At 43.5% G+C, this 25,974-nt stretch overlaps 1 protein-coding gene across 1 annotated transcript in view; it reads left to right on the forward strand.

Annotated features, from left to right (window-relative positions):
• Window positions 1-18,694, forward strand: part of FBXO30 (F-box protein 30) — a 54,455-nt gene extending 35,761 nt beyond the window's left edge. The window contains exons 2-3 of the mRNA XM_069769009.1: window positions 9,183-11,166; window positions 15,071-18,694. Coding sequence (XP_069625110.1) covers window positions 9,196-11,166; window positions 15,071-15,274 — 2,175 coding nt within the window. The 5' untranslated portion in view covers window positions 9,183-9,195 and the 3' untranslated portion in view covers window positions 15,275-18,694. The remainder of the gene's footprint in view (window positions 1-9,182; window positions 11,167-15,070) is intronic.
• Window positions 18,695-25,974: the final 7,280 nt, after the last annotated feature.

Consider the following 25,974-nt stretch of genomic DNA (forward strand, 5'->3'; position numbering starts at 1 on the left):
GAAAAGTTATACTGTCAAGTAGACGGTCACAGAGGCCGGCCGGCATCACCGGCTTAGTTGGTGCTGCTCACTGTATCATAAAGTGGGACTAGAGACGTGAAGTGTATCACGTGTGCGATTTATATGCTTGGAGTAACATGCTCTATGATTAGATTAGGGCAAAGTGTAGTTTATCACCTGTTGGGATTAGATATCCACTATCTGATGTATGTAAGATGAGACCCCGCTGTTTCCACTTCTATGGGTGTAGTGGTCTAATGTGTGACTCTGCTCTGTCCACTATATTGCTACTTCCGTAGAAGTAGAGGGAGCACGGTCACACATTATGCCACTTCTCACTGCTCTATAGATGTCCTATAGATAATGCAATTTCACAAGCCATCTTCCTATATAAAAATTATGTAACGCCAACATATTCAGCAGTTCATATGCAACAGTCATAAGTAACAAAGTTAAAGATAATACAATAATTAAAGCAAAGATAATTATGACCCTGCTCGTAGGAGCTTACAATCTACAATGAGCTAGGAGAGACACAAAGTAAAGGGGCTTATTTACAATGATGGTCCAGCCATCTTAAGGAAATGGGGGTAGGTAAAGGCTGCATGAGCTGGCCTCCAGTCAATATTTGTTGTGCTTTTGGGTGCGATGGAGTTTGATAGAGAATTATGATGAGGTAATGAATAGGCTGTATGTAAAAGGACTTCGATTAGGTAACGCCGCCCTAAACAGATGTGTTTTTAGGGAGTCCCTAAAACTTTATAAGTTGCGGTTCGTCCTAATTTCTTGGGGCAGTGCATTCCAGAGGATTGGTGCGACTCGTGAGAAGTCTTGGAGCCGCGAGTGGGAGGTACGGAATAGGCTGCTTTTACACATCAGTTTTTTGCCATCAGTCACAATCCGTCGAATGGTGAAAAAAAACAAAAATGGATCCGTTGCAGATTGTGAAAAACTGATGCAATGGACCCGCTTTTTTCGCTGGATCCGACTAGCTGATCCAGCTATTTGGATCCTAAAAAATATGGCGCATGCTCAGTTTAAAAAAAAAAAAAAAAAACGAAATCCTTCGCTGTCTGTTTTTTTTCCGGCTGCCGGATAAACAGTTTTTGACGGATCCGGCAAATGACTGATGAAACGTGAGGCCATCCGTCGCTAATACAAGTCTAAGAAAAAAACGGATCCGGCGGCAACATTCGCCGGATCCGTTTTTTAAAAAAAATTTACCAGATTGAGACTGACTGCAAAAGACTGATGTTTGAAAGGGGCCTTAGTGTGGATGTTGGTTGAAAGTCTTGCGAATCATAACAAGTGGGTAGGCTGATAAACAGAAATGAGGGAGGAGATGTTGGGGGGTGCTGCCCTGTGGAGAGCTTTGTGAGTGAGACCAAGCAGTTTAACTTGGATCCTATAATGAATGAGCAGCCAGTGCAATGACTGGCGAAGAGTGGATGTGTCCAAGTACTGATTAGCCAGATAGATGACCCTGGCTGCTCCATTAAGGATGGACTGGAGAGGGGAAAGTCGAGTGAGGGGGAGGCCAATTAATTGAGAATAGCAGTAGTCAAGGTGGGAGTGGATCAGGGCAAAAGTGAGGGATTTTATTGTTTCCAAGGTGAGAAAGGGGCGGATTCTAGAGATGCTCTTTATGTGCAGGTGGCAAGAGATTGGTGTCAATCTTTCCTTCACCTCCAAACATAACACCCAGACTGCGACCCTGCTGCCTAGGCTTTATTGTGCTGCCACGGAGAGGGAGATGTCAGATTTAGGGAGGTCAGTAGACGGCAGGAGCAGAAGTTCAGTTTTGGAAAGGTTGAGTTTCAGATATAGAGCATGCATGATGTTGGAAACTGCAGTCAGATGGCATTCTGTAGTACATCAAGGGTAAGGTCAGGGGATGAAGTGTATAGTTGTTGTCATAAAGATGGTACTGAAAGCCAATTTTGCTGATGGTCTGTCCAATTGGGGCATAGTTTAGAGATGAAAGGGAGATTTGAGACTGGTCTGTAGTTATTTGTGCAGGATGGGTTGAAAGAGAGTTTTTTTAAATGAAGTAATGATAGTGTTTGAAGGAGCATGGGAAGATACCGGAGGAGAGGGAGAGATTGAGGATTTTAGTTAGTGACGACTGTGGAGAGAGAGAGAGACACTGGAGGAGATGTGAGGGAATGGGGTCAGTTCTGCATATAGTTGCGCAATAAGAAGAGAGGAGCCTGTGAACTCTGTGACTGGGTCAAATGTGGTGAATGCGCCAGAGGAGATTGGGGGGGGGGGGGGGGAGGAGGGGGGAGGGGTCCTGGCACTAGGTGGTTGGGGAGCTGATTTCCTGATGGATTTTTTCTCTTTTTTCTGTAAAGTATGAAGCCAGATCATCAGCACAAATGTCTGTGATGGGGACCTGTTCATTTGGACTGAGGAAGGCGTGAAAGGTGTCTGAATTTTTTTGGGTTGTTTGATAGTGATGAGATCACAGTGGTGAAGTAGATCAGTTTGGTTAGGTGAAAGGCAGAGTTATAGGTTCTTTAAAAAAAATTATAATGGATAAAGTTTTCTGATGTGCGAATTTTCCTCCGTAGGTGTTCAGCACTCCTAGAGCATCGCTGGAGAAATCTAGTTTGTGATGTGAGCCAGAGGTGTTTTTCAATGTGTTTGGAGGTTCTGAGTGTGAGGGGCGCTACTTTGTGTCTGATTGTGTCTTTGTAGTAATTTGCAGCCAGATCAGGAGAGGAAAAAGATTAGGGGCAGTGATATGTGTATGAGGGTTAATGGCTTGTAGATTTCGGAATGTGTGATGGGTAGGAGAGTGCTGGGGTGGGTGAAGATTTGTGAGTGTGAAGGAGAGAATGTTGTGGTCAGAGAGGGGAAGAGGCGAGTTATCTAGGTAGGAGATTGAAGACACATGGCAAAGACCAGGTCAAGGGTATTACCGTCTTTGTGTCTCAGAGGTTGAGAGCTGTGAGAGGCCAAGAGAAGTGGTTAGAGATAGAATCTCGGATGCAGATGGGGCTGTTTATGGGGATGTTGAAGTTCCCCCAGGATAAGGGTTGGTAATTTGGAGGATAGCCAGGCAGAAAAATGGTCAAGGAGCTGGGTGGTTGATCCTGTTGGAAGGTATATGACCGCTACTCTGAGGGAGAGGGGATGGTAGAGCCTGATGGTGTGGACCTCAAAAGAAGGGAAAGAGTGATGGAATTGGGGGGATGACCTGGAATGTACATTGTGACAACAGAAATATGTCAACTCCACCACAAAGTCTGTTTGCGGGTCTCAGGAAAGGGAAAAATGTAATCCATCGTGAGAAATGGCAGCAGGGGAGACTGGGTCAGATTCCTGAATCCAGGTTTCAGTGAGGGCCAACAAATTAAGAAAATTGTGCAGGAAAGGAAGCTTGTGGCGTATAGACCGTGGATTCCACAGTGCACAATTAAAAGAAATCGATGGAGTACAACTACTGTAATGTTAATAAGGTTAGTAAAGTTTCGATGTGAGGTAGGGCAGAGGTTGAAGTTGGCGAAGGGTGGACTGGGGTTGGGAGAGCTACCCCCTGAAATATTAAGTAGCAGCAAAAAGAGAGCAAATAGTTCTTGGATTTGTGACGTGATTTATTGTGCGATATCTTTGGGCAAGATAGACTGAGATTTTTAAGCAAAGTGAAAAGTGCATGGGGGCTGTACATGGGAGAGGGAAGGAGAGAGGGGCTGATGTGGATGAGTGGTGATGGATGGGGATGGGCAGTTAATGTGGATGGCAAAAGCACACAGGAAGATAGACTTAGAAATAATACACTTGGTTAAAAGGGAATACAATGTTTGGGTTTCTTGTCTAATGCTCTGACTAAATGCCATTCAATTAACTGAGGCTTCTGGATACTTGGCTGTGAGGATACTTAGCTTAGGAGGTCACATGCATAAACTCCACACACGTGCACACCTTAGGATTCTTCTAGATTTATAGACTGACTAGAGGGTCAGGTGTGCGGGATTGTGGGAGATGGTTTAGGGTAATTGAACAACTGCTCAACACACCAATGGGTGGATAGATGATCAAAGAGCCAGACCTAACACTACGCTTGACTACACCTACGTATAATAAACTTGCAACTGTTGGTGACTTTCTTGTGGCACTAAAGGGTGTTAAGCCTTGTTTACCCCAATATATTTTTAAAAAAAATGACAGGGCGTCCCCCTTAGTTCTGATAACCAGCCATGGTAAAGCAGACAGTTGAGGACTTATATTACCAGGGTAGGAAGGTCCAAGGATATTTGCCTCTTCCCTGACTAAAAATGCAAGCCTGCAGCCGCCCCAGAATTGACGTATTACATTAGATGTGTCAAATCTGGCTCTTTACCCAGCTCTTATTACTGACTTCCATGGTGTGGTAGCAATCGGGGTAATGATAGTTGGGGTTGATGTCAGCTGTGAGTTGTCAATCACTGCTGCCATCAATCCCTGGAGTTAGTAATGAGTGCGTCTGATAGACATTTGTCTTTTACTAACTCAATAATGAAAAAAACACACAGACACACACACACACGCACACACACACAGGCACACACACACACACAGACACACACACACACACACAGACACACACACACACACAGGCAGAACAATAATTTTTATTTGAAGAAACACTCCCCGACACTTTCCCTGGTTCACCAATTTTATTTAAAAGAAATAAAATAAAAAATGAACATCTGTTGTAGTCCAGGGAATCCGCTGCAGTCCAGAAATGGAAACCTGAAAAAATTAAAATGCGATAAGTAAAGACAAGAAAGACGAGATACTGTCTCTTGTTCACCAATTTATTAGAAAACAGTAAGTTCCCATACAGCTCTGACGTAGTCCATGAACATCCCCGAATCGGACGTCCAAAGGCCATGGAGCATCTTTCAGAAGCCACTTGGGGTCCCTCTGAGCTCCACGAGACTATTGAGCGGTGACGTCATCAGGGTTGCAGAGTCATCTGTATAGCTGCCCCACAGTATAATGTGTCCCATATGTTCAATGTATAGAAAACAATAAACACTTCTATTCACCTTTCCTTTGCTCCCACGCAGCGTGGCATATTAATTTTATTCTGTGCATGGTATGACGAAGGAGGAGCTGAGTAGAATGACATATAGGTTTGTTGGAAAAGGTTCAGTGTAAGGGTATGTGCCCACGCTGCGGATTTTCCTGCGGATTTTTCTGCAGTGGATTTGGAAAATCCGTAGTGCAAAACCACTGCGGTTTTCACTGCGGATTTTCTTGCGGTTTCTTCTGCGGATTCTTCTGCGGTTTTTCACCAGCACTTTCCTATTGGTGCTGGTTGCAAACCGCTGCGGAATCCGCACAAACAATTGACATGCTGCGGAAAATAATCCGCAGCGTTGCCGCGTGGCATTTTCCGCAGCATGTGCACAGCGGGTTTTTTTTACCTTAGGTTTACATGGTACTGTAAACTTTGGGAAAACTGCTGCAGATCCGCAGCGGTCAAATCCGCTGCGGATCCGCAGCAAAATCCGCAGCGTGTGCACACAGCCTAAGTCTAGGGCAGAGTAGATGTTGCGGCCAAAGTTCACTAGGTGTCGTTGCTACATCACAGAGCAATACTCCAAAGGGTACTGTGATCGCAATAAGAAAGTTGCAAATAAAGTTAAAGTGCAACAGATTTTTTTTTTTTTTTGTAACTTGCTTGACACAGTACCCTCAATTCACTTTTATGCATTACAGTGTAGCAACATCTAGTGAACTTTGGTCACGTGAGTTTGTCGAAGCCAAAGTTGCACAGGCATACAGCGAAGATGGGGATTTCAAGGACTAAAGTTTTACAGAAATTATTTCTATAAAAATGTATGTCAATTTGATCATCAGCTACGCCTGCTTTGTACCAGTCTCCCTGTAGATCAAACACCATATTCAGCATAACATGTTCACTTTTTTAATTATTTTTTTTTCTTTTGTATATTGAGGTTTTTTTTTTTTTTTTTTTTCAGGAAACGATCGCTAACAAGTCATATGGTCCTTGACCCTGAACTTGAATGGTGGGGAGTTAAGGTTTCCTTATGCTCCCATCCAAAATGTGCCCTTTCTCTTTCTCTCTAATGTGCCCTGTTAGTACCTAAATTTTTCCATATAGGTCATTAGGCTGTAATTTAGCCACTTGAAGAATGGCGACATTTCCCTATTTTCTCCATCGAAAGCCGAGTGATTTTTTTTTTGTTTAAATCCTGGTAACATGTTTCTTATATCTTTATTTTTACCTGTACCGTCACCTCCAAAAGGCAAGGTTAAAGGAAATCTGTCACCCCAAAAATCGAAGATGCGCTGCGGCCACCGGCAGCAGGGGCTTATCTACATGATTCTGTAATGCTGTAGATAAGCCCCCGATGTATCCTGAAAGATGAGAAAAAGAGGTTATATTATACTCACGCAGGGGCAGCCCAGCTGCGGTCCGGGTCCTCCTATCTTTTTACGATGTCCTCTTCTTGTCTTCACACTGCAGCCCAGGCGTACCTTGCCCTGTTGAGGGCAGAGCAAAGTACTGCAATGTGCAGGTGCCGGACCTCTCTGCCCTTTCCCGGCGCCTGCGCACTGCAGTACTTTGCTCTGCCCTCAACAGGACAGACAAAGTATGCCTGCGCCAGAGCTGTGGCGTGAAGACAAGAAGAGGATGTCATCGTAAGAAGATAGAAGGACCCGGACCACAGCGGGACCGCCCCTGGGTGAGTATAATATAACTTCTTTTTCTCATCTTTCAGGATACATCGGGAGCTTATCTACAGCATTACAGAATGCTGTAGATAACCCCTGATGCCGGTGGCCGCAGCTCATTTTTGGGGTGACAGGTTCCCTTTAAGCAACTTTCTAAACAGACTTCATTGCAGCAGACTGTTAAGCTTTTTTAAAGGAGTACTCCAGGTAGATAAAAATAATTTTGTACTATTCCTGCCCTCATCTATATATAGAATTGTCTAAGGGTTTTTCCGTCTGTCTGTCTGTCTGTCTTGGAAATCCCGCGTCTCTGATTGGTTGCTCGACCAATCAGCAACGGGCACAGTATGGACGTAGATGTCATAATGGTTGCCATGGCGACGATGATGTCATAAAGGTTGCCTCGACCAATCAGCAACGGGCACAGTCTGCCGCGAATTCTGGAATCATCATTGTCCATATACTACGAGGACATGCATATTCTAGAATACCCGATGCGTTAGAATCGGGCCACAATCTAGTACACTATAAAGATGAGATGTCCACTTATTTTTATAACCCTTGTAATTCCATGTGACAGAAGCTGCTCCTCACTGCTCACCCCTGTTGTCTGGGACATTACATTACATATCGGTGTGCTGCTCCCCCCCTGTAAGGAACAGACTGTTTCCCGGTAATAGCAGGGTGCTTGGCCTGCTCCATGCTCTTCCTAGCTGCCCATCCCCTGATATCTGTCTCTAGTCAAAGAACAGGGGTGTACTCCCTTCTAGTAGCGGTCATGTCATCAAGAAGATGGATAGATATTTTATAAGCTCATGTACCGTATGTGTAGTGCACAGTATAAGGAACAGAGTATTGGGACCTGGGGGGTTGATACCATGTTAGACAGATGCTGCAGCATTCTGCTGGATGCTTTCCTCGGGCTGAGGAGACATCTGACAATACAGAGTGATAGTTGCAGGGGTCAGGACACTAGCAAGTTGATATGGGGAGGTGGGATTGACTACTTCCTTACTGAATAAACCAATGCAGTGCTCTACTTCTGCTCCCCGTATGACGCATGGCAGGTGAAATGATGTACTGTCATGGGATGTACAGCAGAGGATCACAGCATGTTTTTGCATCTTCTTGTTGATGTGACTGCTACTAGAAGGGCACACTCCCCCTGTTCTTGGACTAAATAGAGACATATATCATCCAGCTAGGAACCGCCTGGAGCAGGCCAAGCCCTCTGCTATTATCAGATAACTGGCTGTTCCTTATAGGGGGCAGCTGCACCCTGGTGTGTAACCTATTGTCCCAGATGGGAGGGGAGAGCAGTGAGGAGCAGATCCTGTCACAGGGAATTACAAGGGTTATAAAGATCATAGAGCTGCACTGGGCATCTCATCTTTATTGTCTGAGGGCAGACACACTACAATAAAAATTCTCTCTGGTATACTCCTTTTGAAGTTCCACATTTTACTTGTGTAAAAAGACAAATATTGCGTCAGTAGTCCAATATGAAGACTGCTCTAGTCCTGATTCTTATGATCTGCCTCGTGTGCGGATATTCACCTAACCTGAAAAGTTGCCTAATCACGGCATAAACAGCAGGCACAAGTCATGAGGTTTGTCAGGCAGATGTCCTATTAGACTTGTGAATAGTTGTAGGAAATTCCCTTTATAGCCCTCTGCTCAGCTGGCCGTTTATAAAATGTGATTCTTTTCGTGGAAACGGTTTATTGAATATGGACATCTCTGGAAATGTTATTTCTAGTCTCTACAACCAGACTGTTTGTTCTGGATCATCTTTCTTAGAAAACATCTCTGTTACAAAAGGGTCTATAATGCAATGTAAAGGGCTGCTGATTTGTGGTGTACACATCACTTGTGTATATACAGTGCTCACCTATATTTCAGCATGGTATTCTTGTACTAAATCTATACTATTCTTGTGTTACTTGCTTAACCAGCCTTTTAATTGATGGAAAATATGAATAGGTGATCCAACATCCACACAAGTACAGTAATGCTAAAACGTCACTTTATTTTGGCACTTAAAGAAACAAAACATAAAATCCACTTTTAATATATATATACGATATATATATATATATATATATATATATATATATATATATATATATATATATATATATATATATATATATATATATATATATATATATATATATATATATATATAAATATAAAATAAATAAATAAAATATTTAATTAGTTTGCTCTTCAGCGACATCATCTATGTGAGAAGATATAACTGTATGAATGCTGGAGTCCCCTTATACGATCCTCAACAATATCTGGAATGAAGGTCCTGGACCTGAATGAATCTGTGGATGAGCATAAGCGCTGCTACTCAATGTCTATTGGGCTTTTCTCGACTGACTCTTACACATTTATATACAGTAATATTTTGTAACTAGAAATGAGTTTGTGTACATTGAATGAAAAAAAATAAAATAATGAATTTTTTTTTTTATTTTCAGACGTGGCCTCATCATGGATGAAGAACATCAACATTCACATTGTGCTTGTTGTGTCAGTCGACGATGCATGATAAGACCAGAGACTGGAATCTCCTGTGATCTGATCGGCTGTCCACACGTTTGTGGTGCAGTCTTTCATTCATGCAAAGCCGATGAACATCGAATGTTGTGCCCCCTAGAAAGAGTACCTTGCCTAAACAGTGGTTTTGGATGTCCTTTTTTCATGACCCGAAATAAACTAGCTGACCATTTGCAAATCTGCCCTGCCAGTGTAGTTTGCTGTACTATGGAGTGGAATAGGTGGCCAGTGAGCTATGCAGACAGAAAATCCTATGAAAACTTGAGCAGAGATGTTGATGAAGTAGAACAGCTAGATATGGCTCTAGCATTGCAAGATCAAAGAATGCTATTGGAGTCTCTCAAAGTGGCCACCATGATGTCTAAAACCACTGAAAAACTTGAATCTCCTGAACAAATATCTGTCCAAATGGAAGAGGACAAGGTGATTACAAATGGTGTATCTGGTGATGAAGATTCCTACAGTGCACTTTATCAAGCAACCATTGAGACAACTAAAAGTTTAGCTGCTGCTCTAGATATCTTAAATAATGCCACCAGAGACATTGCAATACTTAATGGAAGACTACGAGACGCGAGTTGTGCGATGAACAAAAACTTCCAGCTCACGGAGCACAATAATTTACATGATGGCCTGAAAGATAATGAATTTGAGGATGAAGAAAGCCTTGGGGCTGCTGGTGGAATGGCTTGCAGTTCCTTGAAGCAAAAGTATCAGAATGGTTCGAGTGATTTCTATCCAGGAACGAATGGTAGCTATGTGGTGGAAAGTGACAATGAGAACGTGAGCCAAGTATCTGTTTTGTGCAATGGTTTTCATGATGAAAGTACACTTGCTGCTCAGGGAAAAGAAAATAAGTTTGCTATGGGACCTAATGAAAATGGTGCAGGCATCACTTTAGAAAAACTCGATGGCCAATGTAGCTCCTTGTCTTCTGCAGAACAAATTTCCTCTCTTCCATGTATAAATGGTTCTGATGAGCAAATATCGGAAAAAAAGGATGAACAAGGATTACGAAATGTTGCAGTCTTTGGAAGACGTCCTTTCTTGGTTGATACTTATTGGTTTAAAGCTAGAACCGAGAATAAAGCAGTGGACACTTCGGACTTGGAAGTTCTTGAAGACCCAATGGGACTTAATGGAATCGACTTAATTACAGCAGCTTTGCTATTTTGTTTGGGGGACTCACCTGGTGGTAGAGGGATTTCAGATAGTCGGAATGTTGATGGTTATCATGTTGACTTTGGAACACAAACCTTCTCATTTCCATCTGCAATATTGGCTACAAATACAATGGTGGGAGATATAGCATCAGCTTCTGCCTGTGATCATGCTAATCCCCAGCTTTCCAATCCTAGTCCTTTTCAGACTCTTGGTCTGGATTTAGTTCTTGAATGTGTTGCACGATACCAAACTAAACAGAGGTCTATGTTTACATTTGTATGTGGCCAATTGTTCAGAAGAGATGAGTTTTCTTCTCACTTTAAGAATGTTCATGGTGATATTCACGCAGGTCTAAATGGCTGGATGGAACAGAGATGTCCATTAGCGTATTATGGATGTACTTATTCCCAACGCAGGTTTTGTCCTTCAACACAAGGATCAAAAATTATTCATGATAGACACTTGAAATCATTTGGGGTTCAACCTCATTTACCCAGTGACCTTGAATCTACAAAGAGTTCTTCATCAGGACCACCAGTTGATCATTTTAGTAGTTTGCCTTATGAGGTTTTGCAGCACATTGCAGGATTTCTTGATGGTTTTTCTATGTGCCAACTTTCAAGAGTGTCTAGACTGATGAGGGATGTATGTGCCAGTTTATTACAAGCCTGTGGAATGGTGGTTTTGCTGTGGGAAAAGAGACAGTATCCGCATGGAAATTCCTGGCAGATCAAAGAAAAGGTTAGTGTTACGATTTCTCAAAAAAAAAAAATCCAAAACTAATCGATTCAATGAAGCAATGCCAGAGTGCAAATTCAGCAATCAATTAATAGTTGTATACTTTTACAAATAAAAGATGAAATGGTCACTTTTTCTGAACATATAGAAGTCTTAGAGAATCTGTCAGCAGGATTTCACGCCCAACTACCTAATCCAGCAATACCTCTAAAAGGGCAAGTCTGTTCCATTGAAAGCAGCATTATAATTATATGCCTCCTGCTTGACTGACCTCTCCTTTGCCTTAAGTGACACAGCATACTTGCTGTCTGTTGAGCAGAAAAGAGTTGGAGTGACAGAGGCTTCAGGTCTACATCCTCATTTGTATGTAAAACCAAATGCTGATTTCTCAGTAACTAAGGAGTGGACTGTCCAGTATAAAGTATTGCTGGACTTGTCTCTGAAAGGACTACATGCCCATTTAAATAGTTTGGAGGGGTGGAGGTGAAATCCTGTGGCTGTATTTCTCACAGTCTAGGTACGGGTTTTCAGACTAATAGTACATGCAATCTTTTTCTCTGTCAGATTATTAAAATACAGACTTCTATGTCTAGCCCTCTATCTTGTAAAGTGTGTTAATTTTCGATAGGGGATAGGTGCACTGCAGAGTAGTGAAGGGGTTAATGTCAACATATCGGTAATGCTTCTCTGTTTTGGGCAGTGCTTCTAAACCAGTCTAATTCAAATACGTATAAAGTGTGCTACACAACATGAGAACGGGTTGAGTGCCCCCTAGAGACATGGCATAGGATGCGAGATTCAGCGTACCGCAGTAGCAAAGTGGATGTGACTTATTTTTTTTAATTTAAATTTGTCGTCCTTTTAACAAACTCTGCATTAATCAGTAGTGCCAGCTTGGAATCTTTGTCCTACTTTATCAGCGATGTATACGTTTAAATTTTTCTGCACTTCTTCCTTCTGCGTCCTGAACTTTAGTTTTTTCACTTTTTCAAAGAAAACCAAAAAACCTTTGAAATCTGAGGGATCAGATCACAGCTGCTGCCTACTTGTATGTAAAGGGGTGGAGGAGAAGGTAAAGGCCAATTACAGATTTCTAGGAGATTTTTTCCAATGAATAGATTGATAGCTATACTCAGTTATGCAGCAGAATGACTCGTGTCTGTAAGACCTCATAGCACCTAGTCTCTGTGCACTAGCTCAGAGACCACTGAAAAGGTAAAGCTTGCAGAGATGAAAGCAGGTGAAAAATGCAAGATATAGGTTATGGTTGCTTGAAATGGTGTTAGTTCTCATGTACACACAACAACCTTTCCTGAAGTCACCTAAAACTACAACTATGCCCTTTTAAAGGGAACATGTCACCCCCAAAATAGAAGTTGAGCTAAGCACACCGGCATCATGGGCTGTAGATAAGCCCCCGATGTATCCTGAAGATGAGAAAAAGAGTTTAGATTATACTCACCCAGGGGCGGTCCCGCTGCGGTCCGGTCTGATGGGCGTCGCGGTCCGGTCCGGGGCCTCCTATCTTCATAGGATGACGTCCTCTTCTTGTCTTCACGCTCCGGCGCAGGCGTACTTTGTCTGCCCTGCTGAGGGCAGAGCAAAGTACTGCAGTGCACAGGCGCTGGGCCTCTCTGACATTTCCCGGCGCCTGCGCACTGCAGTACTTTGCTCTGCCCTCAACAGGACAGACAAAGTACGGCTGCGCCGGAGCCACAGCGTGAAGACAAGAGGACGTCATCGTACTCACCCAGGTGAGTATAATCTAACCTCTTTTTCTCATCTTTCAGGTTACATCGGGGGCTTACCTACAGCACTACAGAATGCTGCAGATAGCCTTTGATTGTGGTGGGCTTAGCTCACCTTCCATTTTGGGGGTGACAGGTTCCCTTTAAGAGGGTTTTCCTGACAGATGAGTATGCTGAATACTGTGTGATGCGCAGACTGACACAATTCCTGTGTGGGTGGGTGGTCATGAGGCTATACAGCTTACATAATTGCGGTCATGTGCCAACTAGACTTTCAGTCACAGGAGTCTATTCGGCTTGTGACGGCAAGTATGCAAATCGCATAAAGTGACTACAAACTGTTACATCAGCCTGGATTGCCTGTGGCAAATCTGCATGATTTTGTGTATTTTTTTCTGCATTTAGATCAGTTTTTAAACTAAACGTATCTGCCCCCTGCTAGCTCCGGCCTATCGTGGGCCCCCCTGCTAGCTCCGGCCTATCGTGGGCCCCCCTGCTAGCTCCGGCCTATCGTGGGCCCCCCTGCTAGCTCCGGCCTATCGTGGGCCCCCCTGCTAGCTCCGGCCTATCGTGGGCCCCCCTGCTAGCTCCGGCCTATCGTGGGCCCCCCTGCTTTGATGTGGATTTGCTGCTGCTGATGTCCGTGGATTCTTTGAGTTGATGTGGAACGTGTCTGCAGGATTCTAGTTTCTATGGATAACACCCTCATTAGCTAGTTCATAGACCCCATATTGGTGTTTCTTGCCGATACTTGTGACCTGTGAATGGCCTCTTCTGACAGCAGCATAATGAGGCACATTTCATTCTAATCCTATTTGGTTACTTCTAATCTCAGGCAGGAAAGGCTTTGGTGAAAAAATAAAAAAAAACTTTTAGCTTTTTATAGGATCTGCCTCTTATACCCATGAGAACCTAACTTGCCATGTAACTGGCTTTCTTTAAAATACCGGAATGTTTTACTCATGTTTCTGCCTTCTCCTGCTCTGTGCCTGTCTTTGCTTGTCCTCTTCAGCGTGGTCCTGTGTCTGTGATCTGGCTAGCAGATTAGGAATGATGGTCTTAGCCCGTCAGCATGTTACAACACCTAACCAAAATTAGCCATGAAAGCAGCTGTTGCTGTGCGGATATACGGTCCCTGTCATGGCTGCTGACAGAAATGGGTGACGACGGACATTCATGTCGGAGTCCTATAGTATAGGGGCCGCTCTAACAATCCACACTAAAAATAATAGCCTAGTAATGCTGTACACTGGTCTGTTAGGACAGGGGTGTCAAACTGCATTCCTCGAGGGCTGCAAACAGGTCATGTTTTCAGGATTTCCTTGTACTGCACAGGTGATAATTTAATCACCAACTCATTATTTGTGTAGGTGATTAAATTATCACCTGTGCAGTACAAGGAAATCCTGAAAACATGACCTGTTTGCAGCCCTCGAGGAATGCAGTTTGACACCCCTGTGTTAGGATGACCGTAATGGCGAGCTGCTAACTTTTACATGGGTAACGCCTCTAATGATGGTGGGTGTTTTTTTTTTTTTTTTTTTAATTTAAATTTTGCATTCTTCCCCCTCCCCCTATAACTTGTCAGAATCCCCGTGTTCCAGGCCCCTCAAGACCTAAAACGTTTTTTTTCTACAGCTAACTTTGCTGCACAAGAGCTTCCTTATACTGTTATGGCTGAAAGTGTTGGCACTCCTGAAAATGTTCCAGAAAATGAAGTATTTCTCCCAGAAAATTATTGTAATTATACGTTTTCTTATACATGCATCTATTTCCTGTGTGTGTATTGGAGATAAACAAAAAAAGAGGCAAAAAGGGCAAATTTCGCACACAACACCAGATATTGGCCTGACAAAATTGTGTTAAACCACTTTGTTTCAAGCATGTGATGCTTGTTCAAACTCACCTGTGGTAAGTAACAGGTGTGGGCAATATGAAAATCACACTTGAAACCAGATAAAAAGAAGAGACATTGAGTGTGTGTCTGTCATACTAAGCATGGGGAACAGAAATAGAAGAAGGGAATTGTCTGACGACTTGAGAACCAAAATAAAAAAAATCTCAATCTACTGGTAGACAGATGTGTTGACTAGGCTGCCAAACTGGAGCCCCTTGTAAGGGACAGCCTAGCCTTACTCTAATGCTGCTCTGTTTTTCAGGTCTGGCGGTTCAGCACTGCGTTCTGCACAGTAAAGGAGTGGAAGTTTGCGGATATTGTGAGCATGGCTGACCATTTGAAGAAGTGCAGCTACAATATGGTGGAGAAGAGAGAGGAGGCTGTCCCCCTGCCTTGTATGTGTGTGACTCGGGAACTGACAAAAGATGGCCGCTCACTGCGCTCGGTCTTGAAGCCTGTCCTCTAATAGGAGGAGAGCGGCCGCCCTACAGCACCAACACTCTAGCACCGGTTTTAAACGCAATCCAATCTCCTTTGACACTTTAATATAAAACTAAGATGCCACTATCACTGTATATAACTGGTTTTGGAAGTGATGTTTATTTTTTTATAAATCTATTACAAGAAATAGTTTAGATGGAAGTGGTAAAAAAAAAGATGCCTTAAAGTTTGTGGGACTTTGGACTTTTGCTGATGTATAAATGACCAGGACTTTTTTGTGGATCTCAGTCATGGTTCCTGAGCACTTAACAATACTAACTTTTTTTTTTTTTTTTTCTTCTCCTTTCGTCCTGACCAAAAACAGAATGTACCGTACATGTAATTCACGTCAGTATAGTGTTGGTCAGCCTGCAGTCACAGAGCAGACAAATCTCCCTGAGCGTTTCTTCTAAACTTCCCCTCTTGTTGTAGATCGGCGATCATTCAGTACTGTACACTGGATCCCTTCTCGGCAGATCGTACAGTGCCATTAACCCTGTAGTTTCCTGCAGACTATCAGGAAGGGATTCTGTGTTAGCACTTTATCCCAAGGTTCTGGAAGCTTGCGATTGGGATCAAGTGCAGCCTCTTGTGGTGCAGCAGATAGGAGTAAAGAGGACTTTGATCTGTTTCCTTGGAGAATGGTTTCTGCATGTTTGGTCTTCTCCGTTGCACTCACTAACTTATTTATCTGCTGTGGAATCCACTCAAGACTTGGGATGTTCGGCATAGAGCACACGCGCACACCTACCATTTTAACATATAGCTTCTTTTACATTTTTAATGTGTTGTTTCTGTTTTAATGAATGATATTTAAGACTAAGAATATGAGATGGACTTTTTAAGCCTTTTTTTTTTTTTTTTTCTTGTTTGGTTATACTTATCATCATTGTGAGATGAGAGCAATCCGTTTTTTCAGTTGTGCATTTGGGATACAGATTTTTATTTCTAAGCATGTCTTCCATAACTGAGCTGAACTCCAGTGCCTTCTGGGCAACAAGTGCTCTCTTCTTCCCTCCTCCCCCCTTCTTGTTAGCCTTGTTGGTTATGGGTATAACAGACTCCTAAATGTGCTGTGGACATAGGTGCAGGAAGCTTGTACGGAGCACACATGACACTTGTATGCACTGAAGCTGCTTGTGTGGCTTCCTAGTTAGCAGTATTGGCCAAATGACCAGAAGATTGTGTTGTCGTTGAAATCGTGGTTTAGGTAAAATTGTAATATTCATTATTCTTCCAGTTTCTTTAAATTTTTTGCGTAACTGCTTCAAAAAAAGTGATATAGACCTCCTGGGGAAAAGGGGATAATAATTTGAACACTTATGCATTTGGGTTACAAATTTTTGAAATATAATTATACGTTGCTTGATCCAGAATGAGTTAACTGAGAATCTGTGAGTGAGCTCATTCTGTCACTTCGACCTCATATCTTTATTTTTTTTCCGTCCTGTTACTTTGACTTTTCATCATGGTCCACATCAGTTGTGGTAAACTTTGATGTGATCATAAATTGGCTGAAAGAAACTCCTGAAAAAGACTGAAGTCCCAATCCCTCATCAGAATGAGCACACTAATAGATTCTTCATTAACTTCTTCTACAGCCCGCAATGTGCAAGAAGGCAAACTTTTAAAATCTTAACTCTGCAATTTTTTTAATACCAAACTAAAAAAAATTCAAAAAAAATTCAGCAAACAATACTCATTTAATTAAAACAAATTACCTCAAAGATGTCTATATCCTTTAAAAGCCACCATATGTGTTTAATACAGATGCCTTATTATATTAATTCGACTTGTATGGAATAGTAAATGTTGACATTTTTAAAAGCTGTGCTAATTACTTAAAGGGGTGGTCCTGTCTAAAATAACAAGTCTACCGTCACTCTGACTGCAGACTTGTGAATCCTCGCAGTCAATGCACTGCGCAATGTGGGGATTCTCCAGTGTCGGCCCCAGGATCGGCGGTCACTTGACCACAAGGTTGCGATACGCATGCTTCCAGCCACATTCTGACTAGACTGTTTCTGGCCTAGCGCAATACACGGAGACTGTCTAGTCTGATATTGGCCGGGCGTATATACATATCACATACTTAATGTAGTGGACTGCCGTTCCTGGTGCTGATTAACGGAGAATTCTCAAAGCGTACAGTGCATGCATTGAGGATTCACAAGTCTGCAGTCACATACTACAGACTTGTCATTTTTTGACCGCACAGCCCATTTTAATATATCTTTAGCAGCCAGCACTCTTATGTCCATAATACAGAACTCCAAACCCATTGCATAGACATATGGAATATGCCTGCCTGCAATCATCACTTACTGCATACTGTTTATACACTAAACTGCTCCATAAGCAAATCTGTCTGCGATAAATGTCTATGCTCCCTCTAGTGGTGGCTGCAGAGGTGAATGCTAAAATTCTGGCTGTCTATGCTGGGTATTTAGAGTTCAGTACCTGGGGGAAGCTGCCCGCCGATCAGTCAATAGAGAATATAGAACATCAGACCATAGTTTTAAAGATCGTTGCCTTGTACCGTTCCTCTGTTGTTCCTTCTTGAGACTTGACATACATTGGCTTGTCAGAGAGGTGTGTCCCAGCACTGTGAGCACTGATTGGTCAGGCTGAGCAGGGACACGCCCCCAACTAGGAGGACTAACAGAGGAACGGCACAAGTGAGGAAAGATTGGTATCTACTAAACCAGACCTATTAGGAGAGGTGATGGACCCTCCTTGGGGTTTTCACTGTGACATGAGACCATTGTAAGCTCTGTACGTTTCAGTGATTTTTACTCTTTGGTAGAGCACTTTGCATTGGCATCTAAGGATGACTCTCAAGTTCTCAGCAAAGTGAGCGGTCTCTTGAACTGTACCATCTAAATGCATGAAAAATGCCTTCATTCATTGCCATATGTACCATGTGAAAAAAATTGCTTTATGCTCTTCAGAAGTAGGAGGCCATGAACAAATTGTTAACACGGCAAATGAACCTGTTCTAATAAGTGATGGGGGCGGAGGATCCTATTGTACACGTTCCAGGCTCATCTTGCGCTCCAGTTTAGAGTTAACCAGTGAAACAATCTCCTTGTTACATGGCCGAAAACCTCATAATTGTCACGTACTAAGACTACAGCGATGAGTATGAAAGCCTTACCAATCCCTCGTTATGTACCGTCCTGTTAACAGATTGCTCTGATCATTCACAGTATACAGATCTGACTAATGGATTGCAGTACAGTATTCCTAGACTTGCATTACTAGATTACCAATCACATAATGACCCCCCCCAAACCTCTCCTAAATCTGATCATTACAATTTGTTGTTACTTCTCGTTGTGTTAAAAATGCTTTATTTTCCGTTATGAAATATTTTGGTGTATAATAAAAGCTAATAAAACCGTTACACATTTGTGTTAACATTCTTTTTTCTAGTGGTCAGTGGTCCTTCGGCGGACAGCGTCGATATTTTTAGTTTATGGACATTATACCACATTTAGTTACCATAATTTATATTCCATAATATTGCTATGAATCACAATGTTACATGTAATATCGTCACACTTTTTTCCAAACCGAATCACGTAGAAGAAAATTTGTCTCCTGGCTCATAGAAGACAAGACTGTGGTAATGCATTCATATTTATACATGGATACTTAAAGGGGTTGTCCAGGTTGATCATGAAAGTCTGTGGTCACTCTGAATGCAGACTTTTGAATCCTCACGTTGCTCGCAGCACATGCTGTGGAGATTCATACTTCCCGGGACATTCCGACTAGACGTGTGCAGCCTCACTCGTTAGCGAGACTGCACACGTCTAGTTGGAAAGGGGCAAGGCGTATGCATATCGCATGCTTGTGGTCACATGACTGCTCGGTCTCGCCACAGGCACAGGAGAATCTTCATAGTGAGCGATGTAAGGGATCAGAAGCGGGCAGTCAGTGACTACAGACTTTCATGGTAATCCTGGACAACCCCTTTACAGGATCTGTCAGCTTGCCTATATTGCCCCTACCTGAGCATTGCATAGATGCAGAGATTTGGGATGCTTTGCTTCTTATGATTAGTCTACTGATTTCTGCCAGGACTCTGGACTATGTTAACACACAGCTTTTCCACAGCATTATTATTCCGCATGCAAAAACTCCCCAGAATGCTGGCAGGAAAAACGCTGCCCAACGTGTAAACAAGCCCGAAGACCATGAACCCACGTAACAACATGGCTAGTGAATATTGTTTTTGCAGAAAATTTACATTCAGTTGTCCAAAATAGATTTTTGGTGCTTACGTATTTTATTTTTTTTAAACTCTCTAGGCTTTTGGGGAGCTTAAAACCCAAATGCATTTTTACAAGGTTTTTTTTTTTAACCCCTTCCCGACCCATGACGCCACGTAGGCGTCATGAAAGTCGGTGCCAATCCGACCCATGACGCCTATGTGGCGTCATGGAAAGATCGCGTCCCTGCAGGCCGGGTGAAAGGGTTAACTCCCATTTCACCCGATCTGCAGGGACAGGGAGTGGTAGTTTAGCCCAGGGGGGGTGGCTTCACCCCCTCGTGGCTACGATCGCTCTGATTGGCAGTTTCACTTTCAACAGCCAATCAGAGCGATTTGTAATATTTCACCCATTATAACGGGTGAAATATTACTATCCAGCCATGGCCGATGCTGCAATATCATCGGCCATGGCTGGAAATACTAGTGTGCCCCCACCCCACCGATTGCCCCCCCAGCCCCCCGATCTGGCCGGTACACAGCTCCGGCTCCCCTCCGTCCAGTGCTCCGCTCCCCCCCGTGCTCTTGTCCGCTCCCCCCGTGCTCCAATCACCCCCCCTGCACTCTGATCCACCCCCCCCCGTGATCCGTTCCACCCCCCCGTGCTCCGTTCCAGCCCCCCCGTGCTCCGTTCCACGCCTGCCGCGCTCCGATTCACACCCCCCCCCCCCCCCCCGTGCTCCGATTTCCCCCCCCCGTGGTCCCCCCCACCCCATCATACTTACCGATCCTGCCGGGGTCCCGTCCGTCTTCTCCCTGGGCGCCGCCATCTTCCAAAATGGCGGGCGCATGCGCAGTACGCCCGCCGAATCTGCCGGCAGGCAGATTCGTTCCAAAGTGCATTTTGATCACTGAGATAGATTATATCTCAGTGATCAAAATAAAAAAAATAATAAATGACCCCCCCCCCCCTTTGTCACCCCCATAGGTAGGGACAATAAAAAAATAAAGAAATTTTTTTTTTCCACTAATGTTAGAATAGGGGTAGGGTTAGGGGTAGGGTTAGGGCTAGGGCTAGGGTTAGGGTTTCGGTATGTGCACACGTATTCTGGTCCTCTGCGGATTTTTCCGCTGCGGATTTGATAAATCCGCAGTGCTAAACCGCTGCGGATTTATGGCGGATTTACCGCGTTTTTTCTGCACATTTCACTGCGGTTTTACAATTGCGATTTTCTATTGGAGCAGTTGTAAAACCGCTGCGGAATCCGCACAAAGAAGTGACATGCTGCGGAATGTAAACCGCTGCGTTTCCGTGCAGTTTTTCCGCAGCATGGGCACAGCGATTTTTGTTTCCCGTAGGTTTACATTGAACTGTAAGCTCATGGGAAACTGCTGCTTTTCCGCAGCATGTGCACATACCTTTAGAATTAGGCCATGTGCACACGGTGCGGATTGGGCTGCGGATTGGCCGCTGCGGATTCGCAGCAGTGTTCAATCAGGTTAACAGTACCATGTAAACATATGAAAAACCAAATCCGCTGTGCCCATGGTGCGGAAAATACCGCGCGGAAACGCTGCGTTGTATTTTCCGCAGCATGTCAATTCTTTGTGCGGATTCCGCAGCGTTTTACATCTGTTCCTCAATAGGAATCCGCAGGTGAAATCCGCACAAAAAACGCTGGAAATCCGCGGAAAATCCGCAGGTAAAACGCAGTGCCTTTTACCCGCGGATTTTTCAAATATGGTGCGGAAATATCTCACACGAATCCGCAACGTGGGCACATGCCTAAGGGTTGGAATTAGGGTTGTGATTAGGGTTATGGCTACAGTTGGGATTAGAGTTAGGGGTGTGTTGGGGTTAGTGTTGGAGGTAGAATTGAGGGGTTACCACTGTTTAGGCACATCAGGGGTCTCCAAACGCAACATGGCGCCACCATTGATTCCAGCCAATCTCGTATTCAAAAAGTCAAATGGTGTTCCCTCACTTCCGAGCCCTGACGTGTGCCCAAACAGTGGTTTACCCCCACATATGGGGTACCAGCATACTCAGGATAAACTGCGCAACAATTACTGGGGTCCAATTTCTCCTGTTACCCTTGTGAATCTAAAAAAATGCTTGCTAAAACAAAATTTTTGAGGAAAGAAAAATGATTTTTTATTTTCACGGCTCTGCGTTGTAAACGTCTGTGAAGCACTTGGGGGTTCAAAGTGCTCACCACATATCTAGATAAGTTCCTTGGGGGGGTCTAGTTTCTAAAATGGGGTCACTTGTGGGGGGTTTCTACTGTTTAGGCACACCAGGGGCTCTGCAAACGCAATGTGACGCCCGCAGACCATTCCATCAAAGTCTGCATTTCAAAAGTCACTACTTCCCTTCTGAGCCCCGACGTGTGCCCAAACAGTGGTTTACCCCCACACATGGGGTATCAGCCTACTCAGGAGAAACCGGACAACAACTTTTGGGGTCCAATTTCTCCTGTAACCCTTGGGAAAATAAAAAATTCTGGGCTAAATAATTATTTTTGAGGAAAGAAAACGTATTTATTATTTTCACGGCTCTGCATTATAAACTTCTATGAAGCACTTGGGGGTTCAAAGTCCTCACCACACATCTAGATTAATTCCTTTGGGGGTCTAGTTTCCAAAATGGGGTCATTTCTGGGGGATCTCCAATGTTTAGGCACACAGGGGCTCTCCAAACGTGACATGGTGTCCGCTAATGATTGGAGCTAATTTTCCATTTAATAAGCCAAATGGCGTGCCATCCCTTCCGAGCCCTGCCGTGCGCCCAAACAGTGGTTTACCCCCACATATGGGGTATCAGCCTACTCAGGACAAACTGGACAACAATATTTGGGGTCCAATTTCTCCTATTATCCTTGGCAAAATAGGAAATTCCAGGCTAAAAAATCATTTTTGAGGAAAGAAAAATTATTTTTTATTTTCATGGCTCTGCATTATAAACTTCTGTGAAGCACCTGGGGGTTTAAAGTGCTCAATATGCATTTAGATAAGTTCCTTGGGGGGTCTAGTTTCCAAAATGGGGTCACTTGTGGGGGAGCGCCAATGTTTAGGCACACAGGAGCTATCCAAACGCGACATGGTGTCCGCTAACAATGGAAATAATTTTTCATTCAAAAAGTCAAATGGCGCTCCTTCCCTTCCGAGCCTTACCATGTGCCCAAACAGTGGTTTACCCGCACATGTGAGGTATTGGTGTACTCAGGAGAAATTGCCTAACACATTTTAGGATCCATTTTATCCTGTTGCCCATGTGAAAATGAAAAAATTGAGGCTAAAAGAATTTTTTTGTGAAAAAAAAGTACTTTTTCATTTTTACGGATCAATTTGTGAAGCACCTGGGGGTTCAAAGTGCTCACTATGCATCTAGATAAGTTCCTTGGGGCGTCTTGTTTCCAAAATGGGGTCACTTGTGGGGGAGCTCCAATTTTTAGGCACACGGGGGCTCTCCAAACGTGACATGGTGTCCGCTAAAGAGTGGAGCCAATTTTTGATTCAAAAAGTCAAATGGCGCTCCTTCCCTTCCAAGCCCTGCCGTGTGCCCAAACAGTGGTTTACCCCCACATATGAGGTATCAGCGTACTCAGGACAAATTGGACAACAACTTTCGTGGTTCAGTTTCTCCTTTTACCATTGGGAAAATAAAAAAATTGTTGCTAAAAGATAATTTTTGTGACAAAAAAGTTAAATGTTCATTTTTTCCTTCCATGTTGCTTCTGCTCCTGTGAAGCACCTGAAGGGTTAATAAACTTCTTGAATGTGGTTTTGAGTACCTCGAGGGGTGCAGTTTTTAGAATGGTGTCACTTTGGGGTATTTTCAGCCATATAGACCCCTCAAACTGACTTCAAATGTGAGGTGGTCCCTAAATAAAATGGTTTTGTAAATTTCGTTGTAAAAATGAGAAATCGCTGGTCAAATTTTAACCCTTATAACTTCCTAACAAAAAAAAATTTTGTTTCCAAAATTGTGCTGATGTAAAGTAAACATGTGGGAAATGTTATTTATTAACTATTTTGTGTCACATATCTCTCTGGTTTACCAGAATAAAAATTCAAAATGTGAAAATTGCGAAATTTTCGCCAAATTTCCGTTTTTATCACAAATAAACGCATAATTTATTGACCTAAATTTACCACTAACATGAAGCCCAATATGTCACGAAAAAACAATCTCAGAACCGCTAGGATCCGTTGAAGCGTTCCTGAGTTATTACCTCATAAAGGGACACTGGTCAGAATTGCAAAAAACGGCAAGGTCTTTAAGGTCAAAATAGGCTGGGTCATGAAGGGGTTAATGTAGAATCAAAACCTTATTTGCATTTTTTTGGTGCAAATATGAATCAGCTTTTTTTTTTTTTAAAGGCATTTTATTGCGAGTTATGATGCGGACACTTGCAAAAGAAAGGATTTTCGTTACATGGGAGAAAGGCCTTGGGCAATTTTCAGTTAGTAGTCTTTGGAGTGATCCTCAAAGTTTTGAAAACTTTTTCTGTTGATTTCTATGGCAAATTCTCTCTGCTGATAGTTATGTGTGCATGGCACTTATTTTAAGTGGAACCTGTAGGAAACCTCTTGAAACTAGGCACTACCAAATGAAAAGACCGCAACAGAAAAAAACACCTTTTAAGGGAAAGAGCCTTGAAAATCTTGCTGAAAGAGGAGCATTTCCCAAAGTGGTTTTCTCTTGAAAAAGTTGTGGTTTTTGAATGCCACAAAAATTCTGTACAGTGTGTTGGGCTTTTTATTTGTGTCAAAAACATATTGTGGGTCTGGATAATTTATGCAGTTTGGTTTCATTACAAATTATAAACAGTTTCTTTTACAGGCCTTTTTATTCCCTGCACATTGAACTTCAATATAATCTGTGGTCATTAATCAGCTGAGAGGAGTTCAGAAAAAGAAAAATACATCCGAGAAAAATGGATCTATGAGGTTTATTAGAATTTTTTTTTTTTTTATGTGGAGAGAAAAACATTTCTGCACCTTCTCCTTCCTAACAATATGTAAAAAATAGACCGCACTTGGCTGTCATCTGAATGTGGTCAGATTTATTTATTTTTCCTCTTACATCCCCCCCCCTTTTTTTTTTTTTTTTGAATCTGGTCAAAATTGGACATGTCTCCACAATTTGCCGCGGAATGCTTGGTCCAGACATGTGAATGGCCTTAGACCAGGGGTGGGCAATTAATTTTCCCAAGGGGCCACATGAGAGACTGTGACCATTGTGGAGGGCCAAAATTAATTCTGCTCAATATTAATATATTATTATTATATTAGTGATTATTTTATTAATATTAATTGTATAACTTGATACTGAGCGGAATTAAAAAGCTGATATCCCCCTATATATCGTTTAAACCCGAGCACAGCCCCTTCTGTATATCGTATAAGCCCCCAATGGCCCCTTATACGCGGCATGAGCCCCACACAGTCTCCCCCATATGCAGCATGAGCCCCACACAGCCTCCCTATATACACTGCATGAGCCCCACACAGCCTCCCCATATACACTGCCTGACCCCTTCACAGCCTCCCTATATACACTGCATGAGCCCCACACAGCCTCCCTATATACACTGCATGAGCCCCACACAGCCTCCCTATATACACTGCATGAGCCCCACACAGCCTCCCTATATACACTGCATGAGCCCCACACAGCCTCCCTATATACACTGCATGAGCCCCACACAGCCTCCCTATATACACTGCATGAGCCCCACACAGCCTCCCTATATACACTGCCTGAGCCCCACACAGCCTCCCTATATACACTGCATGAGCCCCACACAGCCTCCCCATATACACTGCCTGACCCCTTCACAGCCTCCCTATATACACTGCATGAGCCCCACACAGCCTCCTTATATACACTGCATGAGCCCCACACAGCCTCCCTATATACACTGCATGAGCCCCACACAGCCTCCCTATACACACTGCATGAGCCCCACACAGCCTCCCTATATACACTGCATGAGCCCCACACAGCCTCCCCATATACACTGCATGAGTCCCACACAGCCTCCCTATATACAGTATGAGCCCCACCCAGCCTCCCTATATACACTGCATGAGCCCCACACAGCCTCCCTATATACACTGCCTGAGCCCCACACAGCCTCCCTATATACACTGCATGAGCCCCACACAGCCTCCCCATATACACTGCCTGACCCCTTCACAGCCTCCCTATATACACTGCATGAGCCCCACACAGCCTCCTTATATACACTGCATGAGCCCCACACAGCCTCCCTATATACACTGCATGAGCCCCACACAGCCTCCCTATACACACTGCATGAGCCCCACACAGCCTCCCTATATACACTGCATGAGCCCCACACAGCCTCCCCATATACACTGCATGAGTCCCACACAGCCTCCCTATATACAGTATGAGCCCCACCCAGCCTCCCTATATACACTGCATGAGCCCCACACAG

Source organism: Ranitomeya imitator, chromosome 5, assembly GCF_032444005.1.
Source record: "Ranitomeya imitator isolate aRanImi1 chromosome 5, aRanImi1.pri, whole genome shotgun sequence".
NCBI classification, from domain to species: domain Eukaryota; kingdom Metazoa; phylum Chordata; class Amphibia; order Anura; family Dendrobatidae; genus Ranitomeya; species Ranitomeya imitator.